Source organism: Xiphophorus maculatus, chromosome 5 (assembly GCF_002775205.1).
Source record: "Xiphophorus maculatus strain JP 163 A chromosome 5, X_maculatus-5.0-male, whole genome shotgun sequence".
Lineage (NCBI taxonomy): Eukaryota > Metazoa > Chordata > Actinopteri > Cyprinodontiformes > Poeciliidae > Xiphophorus > Xiphophorus maculatus.
In genome coordinates this window covers 11,950,876-11,974,191 of record NC_036447.1, presented here as the reverse complement: position 1 = coordinate 11,974,191, position 23,316 = coordinate 11,950,876, and the positions used below count along the sequence as shown (strand labels likewise).

At 37.7% G+C, this 23,316-nt stretch overlaps 1 protein-coding gene across 7 annotated transcripts in view; it reads right to left on the bottom strand.

The window, feature by feature from the left end:
• Nucleotides 1-23,316, bottom strand: part of LOC102235489 (adhesion G protein-coupled receptor L3-like) — a 162,981-nt gene that overhangs the window by 19,200 nt on the left and 120,465 nt on the right. For 6 of the 7 annotated variants that reach the window (XM_014471006.2, XM_023333514.1, XM_023333515.1 and 3 more), the window contains exons 13-19: nt 16,865-16,987; nt 16,226-16,431; nt 11,877-12,053; nt 10,728-10,937; nt 5,958-6,178; nt 1,855-1,921; nt 704-795 (exon numbers count right to left, since the gene is read on the bottom strand). In XM_014471006.2, coding sequence (XP_014326492.1) covers nt 704-795; nt 1,855-1,921; nt 5,958-6,178; nt 10,728-10,937; nt 11,877-12,053; nt 16,226-16,431; nt 16,865-16,987 — 1,096 coding nt within the window. The remainder of the gene's footprint in view (nt 1-703; nt 796-1,854; nt 1,922-5,957; nt 6,179-10,727; nt 10,938-11,876; nt 12,054-16,225; nt 16,432-16,864; nt 16,988-23,316) is intronic. The other variant, XM_023333512.1, reaches the window with a different exon arrangement.

Genomic DNA, 23,316 nt, shown 5'->3' with positions numbered 1-23,316 from the left:
AAATGTACAATGTTCCTTAACAGACAAGTTGAAGTTCTTGACAGTTGTTTTTCTTTTTAGTTTTTTTTTAAATCTGTAATTGAAGTAAAGATAGAGAATGTAATCTCTAATGAGGTTAATAACTAATGAGGTTATTCTGCTGGCAAATTATTTTTTGTTCCTATTTTTTTTTAGTGAAACAAAAAGATACAACTTAATTGATATATACTCTTTTTTAATGCACTAAAAAGAGAACAGGTGATCAAACTTAAATATTTTGTGCCAAGTGGTCACAAGAAATCAAGTTAAGTTTACTTAAGTTAATTTATTAAGTTTATTAAGGTGTAAAGGCAGATAAAGTAAGTGTGACTTAATTCAGTTACATGTGACCAATTAATACTTTTTGAAGTTGGAGCTCCATTGTCTTTTTTAGTGTGGGCAAGATAACTCAATTGACGTAAACGTAATAATTTGCTTACACATTCAGCTGTGCCAAACAAACCATACACTTCCACCCTTTCATTACCCAACCCCAATCTAATGGAAACAAACATTAGAGCAGAATCAAACCTCTTTGCCAAGCAAACAACCACACCCTAAGTCTATTCCCCAAAATGTCAAACTCTTTTCTCAGCATAATTTATCCAAGCTTGTATAATCCACCCCTGCTTTCAGCATAAGCCCTGCTGTGTAGAGGCAGACTGGTACGAACAGAAAAACTTACTTGATGTTGTCCAGACACCCGGAGTCTGGCTTGAGGATGGCCGTATGATGGAACATCTTATAAAGGGCGATACCGAGGAAGATTACATTCAGCTGCAAAACACAGAAATGCAGGCATGCATGTTAGATTCTCCGCAGCGACGAGACTAATTAAAAGACGCAATGTCAAAGGAGCAACTTACAACTCCAAAACAGCGCACATCATTTCATTTTCCTTCCAGCTGTAATTGGCTTGGGGAACACAATTTCAGAACACAATCAACCCACCTTTGTGTGCTCAAAATACAGCAACTGGAGCTTGAGGGATAATACAGCAGTCATTACATCACTTAATGATCACTGTAACAATAGAAGCACAATTCTCGTAGATGCTGTGTTTTCGATTGGCTCGCTAATGTGTAGATGGGCTGCTTTAACGATGACTGCCTGGACCGTTGTGCCAGGGTCTCAGAGGTTGTCACCAATCAGATCAGCTCATAACAGTGTCGTTTTCACCCGTGCTCTGCTCTTATTGCTGCTCTGACTAGATCTGAGGGACACTGGCTGACATTTCTAAACTGACAAAAAATAAAAAAATAAAATGACAACTGGACATGTATCCCATCATTTCATTCTGTTTATATCAAATAATGTGTTGGATCACCTCACTCTATTTCTGTCTCTGTTTAGTTATTCAAGTGGAATGTCTCCTCTCATAACAGCTTGCCGACTGCTGAAACTCATTCGGCTTTGTTCCTATGGGAGAGCTGGGAACTATCTGGCAGCTCATGTTCAACTGGCATTACAGTCAAACAGCTGGGTCAGGAAGAAAAACATCTCCTAGACGAAAAAGTAAATGCCTAATAACATCTTAACTTTGCCGAGTTATTATCATAATCTGTGTAACGTGCAGAGATTTGTGCTCTGTGTCCCCTCCAGAGATTTCCAGCTTGCAGGAATGTGTGCCTCTGTGAGAGCTAATCCATGAATGGGAATTATTAAGTTGACACAAAGTTCCCTCTGCTTACTCTAACACTGCTGAGGAGCTCAGGCAAACCTTGTGTTGGATTAACAAACACCTTAATGTAGCCCTTGGCTCCTGCACCAGTATGTCACAGCCTCTCTCAAAGTGAACCCAGTGCCATTTAAAGCTTGTATGTTTTTATATCTTACCATGATGATGAGAGTAGCAGGTCCTATGAAGCTCCAAATAAAGTATGTATCCAGGCGGAGCCAGCACCTGGAAGCAGAAACAAAGAGACATCATGCATGGGAAACATAACAGCAAACAGATGCATAGCCATAAAAAGAAATGCTGGAAGGTAATAAAATGACTAACATTTTAATCAAGTCTGTTTATCAATACAGAGTGACAATTTTAAAGGCTGAAAAGACATCAAAATGTCTAAACAAAAATGTAGATATATTTGGTAGTGAAGTGAGTTACAGATATCCAGGACATGTTCTGTCTAGGATAACAAGCGTAAACAAAATGATGGAAAAAAAACAGGGTTTGAACTCATGATGTCGACATTAATACCTCATGTTCACCAATTATTGTAAACAATTCTGCATGTGCAAAAGTCTGAAAAAAAAATACTGTGTTGCATTCATGTTTTTTTTTATTATTTAATATTTTTTTACAAGGTCATCTGTTTTGTATGTGTGTTACTAAAGTGTCTCTTTGAGTTAAAGTGTCCTTCAGTTCAGCCTATCTAACCTCAATGTTCAAGGACGTGTGTGTTGCTATGCCCACACTGTACAAATACATAAATGCAGCATAGCTTTGTCTTTACTACTACTTTCTTAATTTTTAGCTCTTGATTGAACGAAATACAATGTGTTCTCACACACTGATGTCATTACCGCAACTTCCCAAAATCCAACATTATGTTACTTCATCCATACATAATCAAATGAAGACGATTTTTGGCCTGAATCTATTTATTCAGGCTTTTCTGATTGAATAACGGACTATGTAGTCTTTAGTAGTCTTTTATATTTATGTGGGAAATAAAGTGTCAAGAAAATATATTTGGACTTTAAAAGCTTCGTCCATTATTGCTTTGGTGTCACCCATAAATACATCATATTATAAAGCAAATTTTAATAGTAGACCCATAATAACTAAAAGATGTTTTAATAAGTCCTTAATATTTAGGGAACAAAACATTCCAAATCATACTGGTCCTTTGTAAGTTGGCTAGCTTTTTTACTTAGAGGTTGGTTTTCAAAGATTTTTCCAACCTTTTGCAAATCCAGTTAAATTTTAGTGTCCAAAGTTTAAGTCAGTATACAACAGAACAGTTAGAACCTACCAAATTTAATAAAGTAATTGAAATCAAGTAATTTGAATAAGCATATTGCAAAAAGAAATAAAAGTCTCTTTTTTTTTTAGTTGGTAAACATCAACATTTTGCTATTAAGTGTAGATCCCAAATAAAATTAATTGTAAATTTTAGAGCTTAAATTCTGTTTGTTTTACTACTACAAAACCAAATCGACCCCTGTCCCGGATGGCTGCAGTCTAGCAAAGAGTTGCTGCCACAATCACAAGGGAGAGAACAGAAGACACAAAGTAGCCATACAGCAGCGGAAATATGGGAGGACAAAGAATGGAAGTGGGTGAAAATAAAAGTAGTAAGAGAAGTGTTACAGGTTGGAGGAAAATAGATGACACACACATCTCAAACATACATCACACACACAGAGGGGGAGACAGCACGGGATGAGTACCTGTGATTTATAAACCTTTACTTCCCCCTCAGGGCTCAGATATATGACATCGCAACATACCGCAGCTGCTAAAATGTGACACAACTCAATTCATTTGAATACTGAGTTACTGATGTGGGCCTCACAAGGCTATTTATAGAGTCTGGAGCTTGAAGTTAAAGTGGAGAGCAAAGGCACGCAAACGGACACGTAATATTTGCACGCAAACATAAAACCTGCATGAAAATACTGACACACCCTGCAATTTCTGACACTGAGGTTAGCTGCACTGGCAAAAGATATACTGCTGTATGCTAACGCACATCAATCCAAAAACATTTTCACTCATAAATCGCAGCAAGCGGGGGGGGGGAGAGAAAATGTCCCACAGTGCCCTCCGCTGAGGTCAGGCCCAGCTGCTTGCAGAGAAAGATGGCGGCAAAATGGCCAACTGATTCATGACTAGCTGCTTTTGAATTATTAATCTTTCAATTTCCAACACATTAGTGAGCCCTCCATTATGGGTCCCTGACTGTGTCACAGAACCCTCCATTAGGGCTCCTTTGCTAAGTTAGAGCCACCGTTCATTATGGGATATGAACGAGAGAGGGGAAAAAAAGGGGACATTTTCAGGAGTGACACAGCAGGAATGATGTGTGATGTTTTCACATGTTTTGTCTCAGTGTGTTAATGCTAAAATTGATAAGTGGTGTCATTTTCAAAGCTGGAGTGATAAATGAGTGATTAAAGTTGCTGCTTTCAAAGAAAAGCGATTTCCAGTGAAAATAGTTCTGTCAGTTACTTTTCAGATCTTCGAGGGCCGACAGGCACAGAGCTATTAAAAAGATATTTGGGTACAGTATTACCAAAAACTACTAAGATCAAACCTTTAATGACACCTGATATTTCTGTGACGCTCAGCTTCATTCTTCTAACGCATGGCGTGCCATTTATCTTTTCTTCGTTTCTCTTTTCAAAACTGCCGTCTCAAGTTTTCCACAATGCTTCGCTACCTAATGGGATGCAGTGAGATTATTCATCCAGAACTTGGCATTCAGACTCTCATGCTTTAATGATCACTCTGCAATGAAATATTGATCTAAGTGGCCTGTGAATTGGTGTAGCTTGATCGTTAAGCACAGCTAAATTCAGTCCCTCCCATGTCTTTCGCTTTCTATGAGGCGATGCGGTGTCTGAGCCACAGTAGGTCCCAGATGGAACAATAAATGTGAACATTTGGGCCAGTGAATCTTTTAAAGGTTATATACTTTACAATATTTCAATATTTTAATTGGAAGAGATTTTCTTTCTGCCAATACCAGCTGTTAAATTCCAAAATTCACTTTGTTAATGTCCTGTTTAAATTTCAAACAGCCACAGAATGAGGGACAGCTAATGAGTACGCAAACATTTCCGAATTTAGCCTTATTACATCATCAAAACTTTAATGTACATTTTTGGGATTTTATGTTGCTTTCATCTGGACAGGGTATGGCGCAATTTCAGACTGACCAACATGAGAATGTTCACCTGAACTGACAGGTATCACCCGGGCTGGACTCTCATGTGGTGTCTAACAGTTGTTGTGTGTTGATCAGCTATTTCATTTTGGTTAATAAATGAAAATGGAAATACTGTCAATTTGTCAACATTTCTCACTGTCTCCCAGCAGTTCTGCACTGAAGTTTCTCATGAAGAATAAAATGTCCTGGCCAGAATGAACTTTTATCTTGTTCTTGCAACCATGAATGAAGTTTTACTTCTTGTACGTACTAGCATTTATCTGACCTGCAGCTGTAGTTACAGCAAAAGATGGTTCTACAGATTTTTCTTTAGAACAAAAAAACTTCCACTTACCAATAATGAACGACTTTGCATTGGTCTACCACATAGTATTCACAGATTTTGGACGGGACACTCGAGTGAAACTGGGTATAGCCTTCTTAGTTTTTTGTTGCTTACTTTGCATATGCTTCATATGAATGAGATGCATGCTGTTTTCTAGGAGTCTGGCAACATCTGAGGTCAAAGGTGTCAACCATATGTCAATACATGACCTTGTGCTTTTTAAGCACATCCTCATTCCCCACCACTGTGTGCCCCTGCAGCAGAGGCCAGCCACATTTTGACACAGTCAAGTGCAAACCAGAATGGATCTGTACACAGGCTAACAGTCCACTCTATCACCCCCTTTTTCAAATGCTTTCATTCGCACACTTAAGCCACACTTCCTTTGCTCCCTCCTTCTATCCTGCCTGCTAAATCCTTCCATATTCACACATTTCTGCTGTTGTGCTCACGCAGGCACTCTGTGGTGCATTCTCTGCTGCTCGTCCCCATATTTCTCTCCTCTTCTTCAGCCTTCTCAGCTTCTCTCCCCTCTCAGCCTCTCTGTATCGACTCTTGAGAAGTGCCAAAGCTTGTTGAGTCCACTGTGGCAGTCGCAGCCAAAATGACAGCAGGCACTCCAGCCTCAGTCCCCACTTTCCTCCCCTCCATCCTCCTTGCCCCATCATCCATTCCCCGCTTCATGCCATGCATTCTTCACCCCCACTACTTACACTCGGTCGGTGCCGTAGCTCCTGTAGTCCACGGCGGCCGAGACGGCCACTATGACAGCTGGCACGCCATACCCTGCCAGGTAGAAGTACTTAGTCCTGGAGTGTTCGCTCTCAAACACCTCGACCAGCATGATGTAGAGCTGCACACCTTCCAAGAACATCCAGGTGAAGGCTGCCAAGAAGAAGAAATGTAGCAAGGCCGCAAAGACCGCACAGACGATCTGGTGAGAGAGAAAGAGAAGACTTGAATTACACTTGGAGTCGAAATACACACAGAAATATTTAAGCTGGTGGATGCCTGCACTGATTAGTTGGAGAGCAGAAAATATACTGCAGGCGATAAGGATATGAGTCCGATTTAGAGCAGTAATTCATCATTTTCACAAAAGGAAGAACATTTTTAGGGATGAAATTTTTGCTGGCAGGGATACAGTACCCTGCAAAAGTACGAATTAAACTTTTCCACATTTTGAAAAACCACAAACTTGGGTGTGCTTTCCTGGGATTTCATGTGACAAATCAACACAACACTGTGTGTAATTGTCAAATGAAAACAAAAAGGACACATGCTGTTCAGTTTGTTTGTTTTTTCAAATATGAATCTGAAAATATTTTTTCTCCCCTCCTTAGTAAATACTTTGCTAAACCATCTTTCCATATATCAATAGCCGAAAGTCTGCTAGATATGTTTTAACACAGCTTTGCACATATAAATGCTAAAATTTCAGCTCCATCTCACTCAGACTGGACTGGGAATCTCAGTGAAGCAAAGTCTCTTCAAAAAATGATGCTGACAAGACATGTTTCACCATAGATGTTTAGCACTGAAAATATTATCTCATTCTGCTCTGCAAAATAGCTCAAGTTTAGTCAGATTGGATAAATTGCTTCTTCAAACAATTCTTAATCCTGAGAGATCTTAATTTTATTCAGATCTGAGCTTTGATTCGGTCATTCTAACCAATGGGTTTCAAGCAAAACCTTTAAGTGTAGTTCTGCCGCTTTGTTTTAAAGTTGCTTTCCTGCTAGACGTTGAACGCCTGCCTTTTTTTCTTCAGAAGCCTTTCGTCAACTTTCTTCAACGATTTAGATCCATTGACCTTCCCACCTGCTCTGGCCACTGCTGAAAGTGAGCATTCCTAAAACATGGTACAGCCATCATCAGGTTCCAAGAGGGGATGTTGAGCTCTTTTTTTAAATATGTAACTTCTAAAGAAGACTGGGGTTACCACACCTTACAAACATATCCCATACCATAACAGCACATTTCAGGCCAAAGACTCAAAATCACTTCAGGACAGATACATTGATTGGTTGAGCATGCTTTCACACTTCACTCGCTGTCTACAACTTAAGAGGATAAGTGAGAAGATACAAGAGACATGTGCATTCACAGCTGCAGCCTGTGCTGATTGACCACATTCCAGACAAAGGTAGCAAAGCTTTTTCATCAGGAACTGACAAAAAAGGATGTGAGCTGGGTTGGCAGCACTGACTTTTAGTCAATGACAAATATGGGCACAAAAGAGAAACAAAATTGCAGCAAAGTGAGTCAGCGACTTTGAACTGAAGCAATAAAGCACAAGAAGGCTTGTCAATATCCAAACTTGAGTAATTTCAGTTTGAATACTCTGTAGTTGGCTTAATATGCAGCTTGAATTGCTTTACTGAAGGTGAAGAGTTCAGTTCAGTTTGGTGTATAATCAAATCAGCATACATGTTCAGCACTTTTCATAAGGAAAAGGGTTAAATGTAAAACAAGGTGTTTTTTTAACAATAGAAACATATAAAACACCTAATCATGAACACACCTTTGTTTCCTTTACTTTATAAAACAGAACAAAATATCTGCATCTTCTGACCTAAGGGGTCTGACATGCACCTAAGTCAAAAGCATGTCAGAAAAATGGTTTTGAATAAGATTAATAAAAGTAATAAAATAATCCAATAAAATCAGTACTGAAAGATATAAGAAGTCAAAACAGAGGCCTTAAACTGATAGAATTAGGAGCACATTCATGTTTGCATTATGGGACAAATTCAGCGAACCTAGAGAGAAGCTATGCTGATCTAAGGCTGGGCTGCAAAAGCAATAACATTTTGTTGCAATGCAAACATGCACACAACTTATATCATATTAAGAAAATTGATTTAAAAAAAAGTTTAAATACAAAATTCAATAATGACAGCCTCATAACTGTTTTGGTTATATATATATATATATATATATATATATATATATATATATATATATATATATATATCTGTGTGGATTATGCTGTTAGAGGAACCAGTAACTGACACAGACATTATAATTACAGATAAACACCCTATCAGTGTGTCCATTTGGGCAATAACTAATTCATCATGAGAATGACCACTGTCAGAAATAACATTAAGAAAAAGCCTTTTAAAACTCTACAAAATAGAACTGCTTCCCACTGTTTTGATATAGAAAGGTCAAGTGTGAAGGATTAATTTTCATATAAATGCAAAGCTCATTTTATAATAAATGAACTTTTGCATTACATTCAAGATGAATTCCAGTGTTATTGAAATGTTATCAAGTAATGTTTAATATCAGACCTGATCCCATAGAAGAGGAGTTGTGAAAATATTACCATATGATCATCATATGAAGATTTAATAGCATTACAGACTTATCTACTAAAAATACACAATAATAAAAAAAATTCAATAGCAATATGATGTTTTGTTTTGGTAGCATCTCCATTGCAAACTTAAGTTTGGCTTTGCTCAATCTCAGTAGTCCTTGACTGTAACTACTTGCAAAGAATAAACTTTTCAGGGTCCACTGACAAATATTAACAATCAACACCTGAGAAAAAGAAAGTATTTTTTTTTTAAAGTGCACTTTTATTTCACCTTGTGTTTCATACAGGCTTAATCTGCTCTTCAGCAGTGACGCATGTACTGCGAACTCACTTTAAGTACGGTGCTGCTCTGGAATAAACGGACAGTCGTGGGGTCACATTTACAAAAATGTGCAGCGAGTGGCTCTTTGTTTTGGGAAATGGTTTATTTAATGTTGTCTGCACAGTTAACAGGATAATGCAGTAAGAGAGAACGAGACTGCAGCTCCTTCAGCCTGAGGGAGAAGGTGACAAATGAAGACTGAAACACAGCAATGACATCACCTAAGCCAGCACATAGGCTTTAATAGATTATGAGGCAGGTCTGTGTAAAGAGCACTATGTGTTGTAAATCATTTCTGTGATTGCTGGGAATGGATTTCAAACAGGCAAATTAAAGCCCTCGGCCTGCACATATTTATCATGGGTGAATTAGCTTGCCGTGTAAAGCACAACAGTTTAACTCTATCCAGGTCCTCAATGCTTTTATGAATTAGCTGGAAATTGTTGTACAACCAATCTGTCATTATGTTTTCTTTAAAATGAAAACAAGGGATTTTGGGGAAGAACCACTGCAATAAGTCCATCAGTTGGTAATGAGAGAAAATGAAGTCACCCTGAGAAATGTTTGTTTATGATTATTTGATACTCAGGAGATCTACAAAATGTGTTCATATCTATTATGAAAACAATGTTACAGTGCCAGTCAGATCTGTTGACGTCACTGTCAATGGCAGTTTATGTCAATGGCACTTCAGAGTAAAACACATCTGTAGGAACACTACTTATCAACTGACAATCTTTTCACATTTTAATCTTGCTCAAATGCACTGAGACGATAGAGGTCACTATACAATTATGTCTATTGCCATTCCTCTTGGCATATTCAGAGTTTTGGCCCCTCTCTCGCGATTTCTTCTATTCAGCTCAAAACACAGATCTTCAATAGGATGTAGGAAGATTGTGTGTCTGGTGAACTGTGTTCATCTGGATTCATATTTTTCTGCCAAAAGTCCCAAATGCGACACATTTTAAGAATTAAAATAATTTATGTTGTCATGCAATCTAACAAGGTTCTCAAGACCTTGGTAAAACAAAAGACCCACAGTATCACAAATTTACATCATTCTTTTTCTGTTGACAAAGAGTTTAGTTTTAGTTCCATCTTATCAGAACTCACTGCTACAGTTTAGATCCCAGCAAACTTCAAATAACGTTGTGATTGTAGGTCAGAAAAGCCTTTTACATGGCATCAATCCCAAGCACCTGATTTGCATGTAGATACTGTTTAATGGTTTGATGGTTGTTGCTATCACTGTAAGGTTTGGAGGCTATTTTACCCCCCAAATAAGGATTTTTGTACTATATAGTGGCCAATAACTAAAATAAATGGGCTACTGTTAAATTTTATGACACACAGGAAAATTCTTGATTATTAATTAGAAGTTCCTAAATATTCTGACCAACCTTAAAAGTAAAGTAAAAAAATATATATCAAAAAATGTATCTATTACATTTACTTTCAATTGGATTGTTATTGATTGGTCAATGAAATAATTAATTCTTAAGATAAATTTTTTCCAAATGAATCAACACCTTTAAATTACATGCTGGATTTTTCCTAATTTTTAGTCTGACACTATGACGCTGCCAATAATGTATTTATATGAAACCTTTTTAAACATCTTTACCAGGGGTACCAATAACTGTGGGCAAAGCAGTATATCAGACCAGTGGAAAGAATAAAAAGACATAATTTGAACCTTTAAGCAGAATATAAAGTTTACTTTTTCATTTTCCTTTTTTATGTTCTTGTTAAAAAACAGAGTTCCTGAGCCTTTGGCCAAACAAATAATATGGATGTCCACACGCATAATAATAAGAACAAACTTCTTACTGGCTGATCGGCCTTGTTGATCCCGACTAGAAACAGTGATTCAGCAATGAACAGGCTGATGCAGAGGTTCTTATGGATGGTGTTGCGGTCGCTCTGCAGGCCTCTGAAGAAGCAGAATGTGAAGATGCAGATCAGCAGGCAAACGAGCGACAACAGGATCCCGACCCACGTGATGACGTCCAGGAGCATGTCGTGCATGCTGTCTGCTTTCTGTGAGCAAAAGCAAAACAAGAGAAGCCAGGGGGGGATAATTTAATAACATGTAAACACACAGCCAGTATAACTATGTTTAACCTTGGTTTACTGGAAACACACGCGGGTCATGTTCCTGTAAGACCAGACACGCACTGACAGAGCGCCACCACCAGCCATGGCTGATCTGGTTCTGGCTGCGTGTCGCTGAGCGTTCAGGGCCGCAGCGTTACGCCGCGCTGCACAGGTGTGCTAGCTCTATCCATCAGTGTCCTGCAAGCTGGCAGGCGGAGCAATGTTCACCGTAACATTGCAGTGATGGATCTACTGCTCAAAACCTCACACAGTGTTCACAAAGGCCTGCCAAGCCAGCTCTGACCATGACCTCTTTAGATGTAACACACATCCGCGTCCCCATGGGGACAGAACCAGTGTCGCACTTGATCCAAAGCTGCGTGAAAAGAAGCACAACCTTATTGTAACAAAAGAAGAAGATGAAAAGTGCTTATTCCAGACAGGACGGGACAGTAATGCTTTAATCCAACACCCACTACGGCTCACAGATATCCAAATAAATGCTCTCATCTTCTAATCAAATATCACTTTTACAGCAAAATGCGATCTGGAGCTTTGTTCCGGGTCTCCTGTACTAAACCAGAACTCTGAGATCCTATTGTCAGTATTACATAATATTTTGTCAGTAAAATGTCATCAACAGGCTTAACAAATCAATTTTAAAAATATTCTCTGCCAAGACCGACCGACACTCAAGCACTGAAGAGATCCAATCTGCAAAACACATGTGGCCTGTGTCTTCTCCTCCTTTGTTCTTCACAACCTTTTAACCAGCTGGCCAGCTGTTCATTATGAAATGATGAATAACTGACCTCTCAGTACCCTCCCCTCTGCCGTAACAAGCTGGCGAAGCAAAAGAAAAAAACTAAAGAGCATACATACCTTGACTTCTACTTGAGCCATGAGTACTGCAAAACTGGTGAGGTGGGTGCAGGAGCAGCTGGTGTGTGTGCGGTTGGTGGCGAGCAGTCGGCAGTCCTGCGTAGACCAGAATCCCGTCATGGTGCGCTTGGAGTAGCTCCAGAAAGAGCAGTTGGGATTGAAATTCTTCTCTGACTGCTGAAGAAAAAAAATAAATAGAGATTGTGATAAAGAGAAATCCAAAGACAGACAACAAGAAGGCGAGAGAGGTGGGGGTGGTGCAGCATGGCCAGGAAAATAGTACAACGCTATGATGAAAAATATTCCCTTCTTGCTGATTTCTTCTGCGTTTTCTTTTCTTTTGTTAGACTAGCCACACCCAGCAATAATTATTGCCAGACCCGTAGAAGCAAGAAATCACTCAAACAGAATCTGTGACAACATGAAGAACGCTAAAAGGTTTTAAAAAGAAATACATCACTCTCTGATCTAAAGTAATAAAGTCTAAGTCTTTTATCTCTCTGGAAAAGGTTACGAAGCCATTACCAAGGCTTAATGCAAAACACAATGAAAGCAATTTTATACAAACGTAGAAAATATGAAACAATGTTGAACCTTGTCACAAGTGCCTGGTGTGCCAAATCACACAAAAGACCCCAGAAGCATTTCTAAAGCAGCCATGTTTCTTCTCAGTTAAGGTCAACGCTCAGAGATCAACAACAGAGGGAAAAATGCCTCCATGTTAGGGGTCTGAGGTTTAAACCACTGCTTACCAAAACCAACCAATGACCACAATGGTAAAAAAACAAAAAAACAAAAAACATTTTGAAGATTATACTTTTGAAAACCATTCTGTGGACTGACCAAGTTAAACTTGTTTATGTGACATTAATATTTATTTGAAATCTGTGTATTTAAATGGCTGGAGAGTGTGAGAACGCGGTGGAAGAAACTGAAGGAGGAATTACACAGCACGTCACACGCACACAGCAACATGACAACAAACAGAAGAGACAGAATGCAAAAGTGCAGCAACAAATAAACAGAGTGCCATGGCAGGAGGTGACAGCCCTGCATCCGCTATCATTGTGTGCCGTTCTGCGGTGCAGGAGCGGCTTGTGTTGTGTAAACTGTCGATGTGTTTGTTAGGCCTGTAAAGTTGCTCTCAGAAAGAGCAAGTGAGGAGTCTGCTGCTGCCAACAAGCTGGGTCACCAACTGGATACACATTTGCTTGTTGAATGAGAAGCACATAATGAAACCCTGGTGCAGACCATCGTCATTGAGACAATATGGACTTCAGTCTGTTAGATCGGAAGAATCTTCTTTTCTCATCCAGAGAGTGTCAAACACAGTTGGAGTGAAACAAAAGAACCTAAAAACGTATAGACTAATACTCATTCAAGCATTAGAAACAGCTTTTATTGCCCCACAGCAGGTGTGTGTGTGTGTGTGTGTGTGGGGAGGGACGGGGAAGGGGTCAGGTGTAATAGTAGCATCTGATTCATAGCTAAAGAGCAAAGTTATTTCCACCAATTCTTTTTAAAATTAGCCCAAAACATACACTTTGTATAACTTTATACTGACAAGTTCATGTTTCACTACAGAATTAAAGGTTCAGTCATGTGCAAACATTTTCCATATTGGTTTCATCTGACAACATACTTCCACATAATTTATTGTGATCTCTAGCTGTGGGAAAAATGGAATTTTTACATCTTTCTTCAAACAATCTGTTGGGTTTTTTGATATGGGCAACAGAGCACTTGTCCAGGGTGACATCAGGGGTGAGAAGTCTTTTTAAAAGCCATTTTTAAATATGTCGTTTTACCTCAGTTAAATAAGGTCAGTATTGCACTTTTTGCATGAGTAATTCTTGAGAAATTTGCAACTCTCCTTCATTGAGTAGACACATCTTATTTGCTGGTTACATTAGAGGAAGCAGGTTACCTGACTGGGTTTACGCAATGTGACAATTATGCGAGAACCATTATTAGTTGTAATAATGCTCCTTTCAAGCTTCTTTCTCCATGCTGCTCCTCCAGAGCCTTTATCTCTTCTCTGGTTAATGCTCTTCTAGGTTACGCTATAGAGGACAAAATATAAAGGACATACTATAGCTTAAATACATAAATGAATGAAATATCTAACTGACGTTTGTCCCATCCTCTGTTGAATTCATACCCATAAAGCTATTTTGCATATAAGATTGTCTAGTCTGGGGGAGAATTCAGAGGGGTGATATTATTGAAGCAAAGAGTATCACTACATCCACTTTTAAAAACTTTGCAAAAATTTCCAAAGATGATTGGATCCTTCATAAAGTTTTTGCTGGTGAAATCCTTGCAGTAAAAATAATTGCAGTCAGTGAACACAAAGGCATCTGAAGCCACCGCAGACACTTGCAACGCACTCCCTAGCTCCTCTTATCACTTCACCGAGCAGATTCATAACACCTATATATATATATATATATATATATATATATATATATATAGATTTATATATACACACACACACACACACAGAGTGCGTAAGTTCTGAAAATAATAATAAAAAGAACAAGTTTGAGATGGCACTGCATAGTCATCATGCTCACGCTCCAAATAGGTCCTAATAATAATGCACAGCTAGCTTGTTCCCCCAACTGTATTCAAGCATCATGTTACTATTTTCTAATTTGTTTGAGGGATATCACTGATGTGATAATCTCTGCAAGGTGTGAAGAAATACATGGAAATAAAAGCCTATAAATAAAGTTTCAGTAACACTTGCGTACAATGATAGTTGACTGTGGTAAATTAAGAATGAGGTTTCATAGAAATTTCCAAGTTTCCTACTGTATAAACATCTACAGTACATTTCAGTGTCAAAACTTTTTCAAGATATAAAATGTGAGTGTCTCACTCACAATTTGAGTTTGAGATGGGGGCACAAACATGAGGATGATCAACATGTTTTTCATTCTGCTCTTCTATGACGTCTTTTTGAGGGAATAATTTATGAGTAATGGCTCTTAATTTGAAAGAAAAATAACAAATTTGTTAAAACAAAGAAACACAATGGATGAATTACAGAAATGTTAAAAATTCACATCTGTAAAACTGTTCAAATTTTCCTCCCATGCTGTTGAATTTTATTGAGATGCCAGACAAAGTCGAACTGACCGGACGATTCTCAAGCTTGTGGAATCATAAACATGTGGCTGTGCACTGCTGGTCAGCTGGTAAATTTATTCCAATCCAATTCAATTCAGCCAGAGAAGTGACTTCAATCTGATGAAGGGATATAAAGATTAGGATGATGGCAAGCAGACTCGTTGCTCTTCACTTTAGATAAACTGTCGACAAACCAGTGGAAACATTGAAATTGTGTCTGATTTATGTAATGACAGTAAAGATTTTTCCACTGATCATTGAGAAGCGTAAATATAGCTAAAATCTATTTTTTGGCTGTAAAATGTAAATGAAAATAAATCATTTTTGGTTGTTCAAAACGGATACACCTTTTGCATGATTTTATTATCTAAGAAAGATTGATAATTACAGGCCTTAGTGTAAATGAAGATAAAATGAGCACACTGTTTCAATAAGGAAAATATAAAAAGACCACAAACAATATAAAACATCTAAAAGACAAATTAATAATCTCAATTAGAGTTACAAGCTATAGAGGAAATAGAGGAAAAATCTCCTGGTGTTTAAAAAACACCAGGAGATGAAGAGGATTTAATGTCTGAAGACAGCTGGTTTTATAGCTTTGGTGCTGCCACAGGAAAAGTCTGATCCCCTTTTCACTTCAGCCTCATCTTGGGAACTGCTAGAAGCACCTGATCAGCAGACATTAATGATCATAAAGGAGGGTTGGGTGTATGAAGCATGTTACAGAGGCAGGGCATTCAAGTTCTTTTACATGAAATTGCTTTTTTTTTTTAAAGGAAGTATAAAATTTACTGAAAACACACAGGAAGTGTGTTTGTGATTGTGATAATTTTTCAATGAGCTTCCTGTGAGTTTCTTGAAAACTTGTGGGGCTGAAAATATAAACTATTTACAGCAAAAAAAAAAAACAAATAAACAAAAAAAAAAAACATTTTGAAGTAGCCAACCTTGAATAAATGACCAATTTTTATTCAGGTAGCAGTTATCTTAAAAAAAATATTAAAACCTTTAGTGATGAAAATCCATGGGTCAGAAATATGAAATGCAGTGTTCCTGCTGAGACAACCAGGTGAAGGAAAGAAAAAAAACTTTTCTTTCTCTTTGTGCAAAACAACTGCAGGGAAGTATATTTGATCTGACAGTCCTTCCAGGCTTGTTCTCTTCTGATACCGTTTTTTTTTTTTAATTCTGCTGATAAAGCCCCCACTTACCTGCAGGTGTTGGACAGTGAACACGACGGGCTCAGAAAGGTACACCTTATTGCTCTCCTTGTTAATCGACGCTGTGATGACCGGGGAGTTCACGATAACGGAGTAATTTGGATAGACCGCCTCGCTGCTCAGTCTGACGCTGGCGTTCTCCGTCGGCAGGTAAGAACCTAAGTTCCTGTACAGCACAAAAGCCATCCTGATCTCACCTGTGAGAGAAGAGATGGACAAGATGCTCTCAACATATGTAAAAAAAAAAAAATCTTCTGCCTCATATGCTAAATTAACCATAACATGCTGGTTTATGGGGGGTTACTTATTAGTGCTGTGAAAAATATTTCCAAGCATATTTCCTGTTTCAGTCCTCAAATTTTAACATCAAATAAAGACAATCACACTAGGTTGATTTAGAAAACTCTTCTTCCCTTCACAAATGAACATAGGGCATAGAACTAAAGCGTATTGACTTTTTTTCCTCAAAAAACAAGAAAAAACCAAGCATGCACTTTTAAACATTTGTGGTAAACAGTGAATGTGTTTACAAAAGAAAATAAATGATCTTCAGTTAAGCAGAGGTTGAGAAGGGCCACAGATGCCCTAGCAAGTATTAGTGAAAGAGAGTCCATGAAACTTGTCTTCTACCATTTCTGCCGTGCTGCTTCAGAGTGCTGGCTGATAGCTGGATGGCGTTTCCATGTTGCTCTGACTGAGGAAACGTCAGATCCGCAAGGTTTCCATCCGTGCTGAGTCTGGCTACCTCCAGCTCTGAAAAAAAAAAAAAAAGCAAACACACCTTAATGTCAAATCATTGCTTTACACATGACATCATCTTTGCTTTACAGACTCTTGTAGCAAGCATGTTTTCTCACAAAGTGCTTCAAAGTAGAACACAGGCTTGAATCCTCGAGGAGTTCCCAACTTTTTCTAAAGAACTAAATAAAAAAAAATGCTGACATTCTTTAAAGAGAAATAATGAGAAATTTTTATACTTCAAACTAAAGCCGTGTCTCCAAGCAACTGGTCTGACACATTGAGGTAGATTACCCTGCCTCTTTTGAATTGTCGGCATCTAATTTCACAATTCTAGTTCGTTAGCACATTCCTGATTACAACCGTGTAAAGTGTTAGATAAAGTTTCTAATTAAGGACTAATTATACCTTTGGTGTATTGCTATCTTGTGCTTCTGAGTGATTTGGTGATTTAGCCTGCTGCTTTTTATGGTGAAAACAGCCCCCTCAGATCGAGTAAACAACATGGCGACAAGTCAGATAAAAAAACAAGAGAGCCTGGATGAGAAGCTAAAAACGGGTAAGAAGTGCTGGGGGGAGGTTGGAAATAAAAAAAAAGAGGAGAGAGCAGTCAGAGAAGCAGAATGGATGAGATGGGAAATGAGAGGATGCGTTGAAAGGAGAGGACTGGAGTGGAGACAGATGGAAAAAGACTATAATGTTTTGCTGAGTTTAATAGATGGGGCTCAGAGGAAAGAGATACCGAGGTGCAGAGGAGAGAAAATGGAGGCAGACATAAATACAGACAGTGATGCACAGAGAAAGAAAGACACACAGGTGATGTGTCTGTAACTCACATTTTCACCGAACCAAACCACCTACAATACGGTGCAATGCAAAAGTATTTCTGGACATATTTTTTTGTGATTTTATGTGACAGATCAACATAAAACAATGCAAAATTGTAAAAGGGAAGGAAAAAAGATGCATAGTCTTCTACTCTTTGCACATGCACATACAATTCTGAAATAACTTGGGAATTGAGAATATTTGGAAGAAGATACTCTGGTTTGATTAAAGCCAAATATACTTTTATGACTAAAACAAACAAACAAAAAAATCCTAAGCTCGTGATCTCCACTATAATAAATGACGGTGGCAGCATCAGGAAGTGAGAAAGCTGTTCTTTAAAAAGAACAGATAAGGTGATTTGAGTTGAGCGGAAGATGCATAAAACTACATAAAGGTTAATTTTTAAAATATGAAACCTCTAAAAGATAGCAAAAAAATGTATAATGGTGCAACAATTCACTTTAAATCAGGGTAAAAACATACAGCCACAGCTACAAAGAAAAGCTTTACCCTGACACCTCAAAATAAAAGTCAATGTAACTGATATGAAAAAATATGTATACGTGTGTGTAGTGGCAAGACCTTTACGTTGCTATTCACAGTCTTATTGAACTATTATGCAAAGACAGTAAGAAGCGCACAGCTAGAAGACATGGACCCCACAGGAATGAAAAACATGGTTCTGCAAATTATTGATTCACGGGCCTGAAGACAAATGGATGCCACACTTTTCAAATTAGAATTTTATTTGTAAAGAAAAGGCTGAAACCATGTACCTTTAAGGGTATGCTTTACATAGTGTTAGCTTGTAATATAAATGTAAAACAAAGTTGGCAGTTGTAACGTGAAAATAATTCCAGGGGTGTGAATACTTTTTTGTAAGGTATTGTAGGTGCAAGCAAACACTCCACATGCACTATTCCCTGATCGGCGGGGTATCGAAACATGCTGGGTCTAATCTAATTAAAACATCCATGTCATGACAATCCTCCTCCTTAGAAACACACTTGTTCATTATCGTTATCACACACGCGGGCTGTTACCGCTGTGTTATCCCTTCAAAATCACTGTTTTGCTTCTAATAATAACACTATTTATCTGTCTGCCTTGTACCGTGCCTCAGTCACAATCTCACACAATAATATCACTTACAGTTGCAGTAGAATCTCTAAATTGCGTCAAATAATTTATTCTTGTCACTCACTCTCATCTAAAAGGCTTGTTAGGAAAAGAAAAGAGGACGGGGAATGTGGCGGGGGATGAGCTTAAAAAGTGTAAGGGAAGACGGAGGCGCAAGTGAGGAAGAAGGAAGGGAGGTGCAAAAATGACAGGCGGTTTGGGGCTGATTATGAATAGAGGGGGAGAGATAATCATGGAGGATCTTCCCACTGGATTAGCTGGAAGGGAAGATTAACAACACAAAAAAAAGAAGAATGTGGAGATGATTTTTACCCTCCCCGCAGCCCACCAAAAAAAGGCATATTCTTGTTTGAAGTTCATGCAGTAGCCTACATTTTGATGAGTATTTATGTAACAATATTTATGCGGTGCATTTGGGGAAAAAAATAATTGGCGGAGATGGGTTGCAGGAATTATATAAGTTAAAACTAGGTATGAAAGACAAACTGCTGGACAGAGCTGCTGCACTTAAAAGGATGGTGCAGGATTTTTAGCATAAAAGCACCACAGTTTTATAGTGTCATTATAACAAAACAAAAAACTAATAATAATAATAATAATAACAAAATAATAATTACGATGTGCGAAATTGCATGTTATGTACTTGTCTAGAGTTTTAGGGTTCCCATTTTAATTTATTCCTTCTTTAATAGATACCAGTGTAGTCAAATCTGTGTGTATATTTGTGTAATCTAATCATGTTAGATTAAAACAACATGAACCATTTATGTATTAAAACAGAAATTAAAGCAAGGTGTCTTAAGTTAGTCTGAACAGTAGCTATAACTGAAAATACTTAATAAACACAATATCATATTTTTTCTGTAGTTCAAATCAACAACCTAGAAAGCAGATTTTTAGCTTGTGAATTAGTTGTTTTCACTAACTCACTGAGGAAGCTAATTAACTAATGAAGTTAATATTATTAACCCTTCCATGGTCTTTAGAGATAACATCCCCACAAGCTTTTAACCCTAGCGTATTCTGGTGGCATTGTAATGACCTCAAGTGGACTTTTACAAAGTTTTTTTGTGTGTGTGGTTTTGGGAACTGACGGTCTGATGGGACACTCCCTGCGGTCTGACTGTGACATCTGCCATGCTCCTCCTGAGCGACACACCAAGACAGAGGCCCGAGTTAGTTGTTTATTTTACTGCAAGTCATGCCAGCCAGACTGTAGCTGATATAAGTTTCACAAAAGTGTTACGTTAACTACATAATTTTTCAAAGCGCTGAATGTGCTTTTTGTAAGACAGTAAATTGTTAGGATGTTTGACCTTGTGGAGCCATATTTAAAGTTGCGAAACGGGAGCTCTTTTCTTCAGTTTAATTCAGTTAGTTTATATAATACCAATTAACAACAAATGTTTTCTCAAGGGAGCTTATCATGCAAACAGATCATTTTTTATACAGAAGAATACATTTCTATGGCAAGCTACATATGACACTCTGCATTATCTCTGGCATTTCATGAATAAGCTGTTTAAAAATAAAGAAATAGAAATGTTTTGTTCCCAAAATATGTAAAGTGTCATACCCTAAATGTAACTTTCCGTTAAGTGATATTTATTTGATGTCCTAAAAAATTCAGACGGTTAATCAAAGATTGTTTGTCAAAAGTCACATGGCAATAAAAAAAAAAATTACAGACCTACAGCCATATACTTCCGGTTCCTGTATAAATAAACATCAGTTTATGTCTATATCACCACTCAATAGGAATGTGGCAAACCTTTAAAAGTTTATTAAATGTGTTCACATAAATCTCTGAGAGCTTTGAGATTGGAGTTGTTTGAAGTCACCTCTTGAACTAGTGGCTAGCTGCATGCAGCCCCTTGGACCAACTAATCTGGATTTATACTAAATGAAGATGCCAAGAGAGTTATCTGCTGTAGGTAAGATATTAACAGTCAATAACACTTTCACAGAACCTTACTTCAAAATGTCCAGACTATTCCTTTAACACTAATCAAGAATTTGACAAAGTCATATAGTAAAGGACAAACTTTGTGGAATCTTATCTGTCTGAACAGTCTGTCTCCGACTGCAGTAATGTAATCACCATGCTGTGTGATTTAAATAGCTGTAATATCATTGCTTACTGATGTAAAAGTGAGCCAGAAAAAAAGGCCTCAGAGCATCATTTGACATTCAACTGCCACCATCACCCTCAAGCATGCACTCATCCAGTCTTCTTCTTCTCTTATCTTCATTTTCCTCTCTTCTCCTGCTCCTCCTTCGTAGCTTTTCATCTGTGACTGAGTAGTGCATAAGCACTCTGAATTCTAGTAATAGGGGATGATGTGAAGAAAGTTTTTAAAAATATCAAATCACATTGGAAGTAAATATGAGGATAACTATGGGGGGATCTAAGTGGGTGCGACTTGCTGGTCTGGGTTCAGATGAAATGAAGACTCACAGATATATCGTCTCCTAAAGGCATGAAAAACAAAGAGGAAGCAAAACTCTGTTGTGCCGCAGCCCAGTAATGACATGATCGGGCGAGAAAAGAGATTAGGGAAGAAGAAGAACAGAAAAAAAGGAAAGTGGTGTGCACAATGCCTTAATAACAAGCTTTGTTCTTCTTTGTCAATTCCGCCTACGAGCAGAGGGCAGAAAATATGGAAATAAATAAATAAAAATGATAGTCTCCAGCAAACTAAGCATGCCAGCCTCAAGGCCAATATTTTTCCTTCATTTTGTTAGATAAGTATCTCAGTGGGTTTGACCCTTTAAAACATCTTGATACTGACCTCCATCTTGACAGCTTTGCATATTTACTCCTCATAATAAAGCAAAGCATGGAAACCTTTAAAGAGGCGATGAAACGCGTTCTAGATTTTTTTCCCTCTCCCTGAGCTTGCTGCATGACTTGTTGTGCATGTAAACAGGTCTACTGAATTACAGAGCTTGAGATCCAAAAGGGAGGGGAGTTAGTATCTCTTTTTACTCACATACCTTCGACATTATGTTTTACATCTTATGGCACAACAGCTAAAATTTAATACATTCCACAAGAAATTTATTTGACAGACCAAAACGTAGAAGAAGTGCAAGGTGCAAAACCTCCATAAATCTCAGCTTCTCCTCTGTTTTTATGTCTCATAAAGCTTTCTCTATCTCTGCCTGTTAGATTAAGTAAAATTAAGTAAATTAAGTATTTAATTAAGTAAATCTGTGAACGCAGTTGGCTGAATGTATTAAGGTGTATCACAGCAAAAGGTTTGCATACAAATACATGCAACACCATTTACATTTTATTTGTAAATAAATATTGAATAGCAATCATTTTCTTTCCACTATATAACTATGTACCAGTGTATGATATCCACGGCAAACTCCAGGCAAAACACATTAAAGTTTGTGTTTATATTGTAACAAAAAGGGAAAAAGCTTCACTACCTTAGCAGGACATTGTAAGTCATTATGAATCAACTCTGGATGATGCCTTTAGAACAGCCAGTTTAGCATGAATGTCTGAAAGAAATGACTATATACCTTGCAGATCAATAAGGGCAGACTGGGCCACTAAGACTTTGAGGAGTCTGCTAAAAACAGCATTTCACAAAGATGATCTGCAATAATGCACAGGATGTTGACTTTTTTTACGGAAAAGCATTTAAGTCAATTTTTGCTGACTTCTAAAACAGTAACCAAATATCTGAAAATACCATCATATATTACAAAGTGGCTTATTATACATATGTGATGAATGAGGAATTAAGATGTAAAATTTTCAAATTAATTTCTGTGAAAAACATATTCACACTTCTGACTTTCAAGGCCCATGTTAGAATGTTGCTGGTTGCATTAATTAACAATTAAAGGTAAGATTGAAAGTTGCAGCATCAGATTTGCTGAAATAATTTTATTTACTGAGTACTGATTTTATTTACTACGCATTGTCGCATACCTGATTATGTTAATGTACTGTAATTAACAATAGAAATATCAATGCCTGCCATTTTAAATCAACTAAATTCAAAAGCTATTTCCATGTAAAACAAATAATTGAATTTCACAGAACCGAGAGAAGCAATAATTTGACAATAAAGCTCCTCTTTCACAAGCCTCATCTTTCCCCTTTAGCAGCCGCGGAAAATCTGCTGAAGCACAGCAGAGAGACCACCTAAAACTGCACACGTGTTCTGTTTTGTATATTTATTGACTACCTGTCACGCTGTGTTATCACTGACAGCTTCATGGGGTTCTGTTTGTTTTGTTTTGCTCTGCCCCCCTGCAGAATATGAACTAATTAATCATGTTATTAGAGCATTATATTTTACCGCTTTTGTTTTTGTGTACCATGCAGCTTAGCCCTGTGTGAATATTTG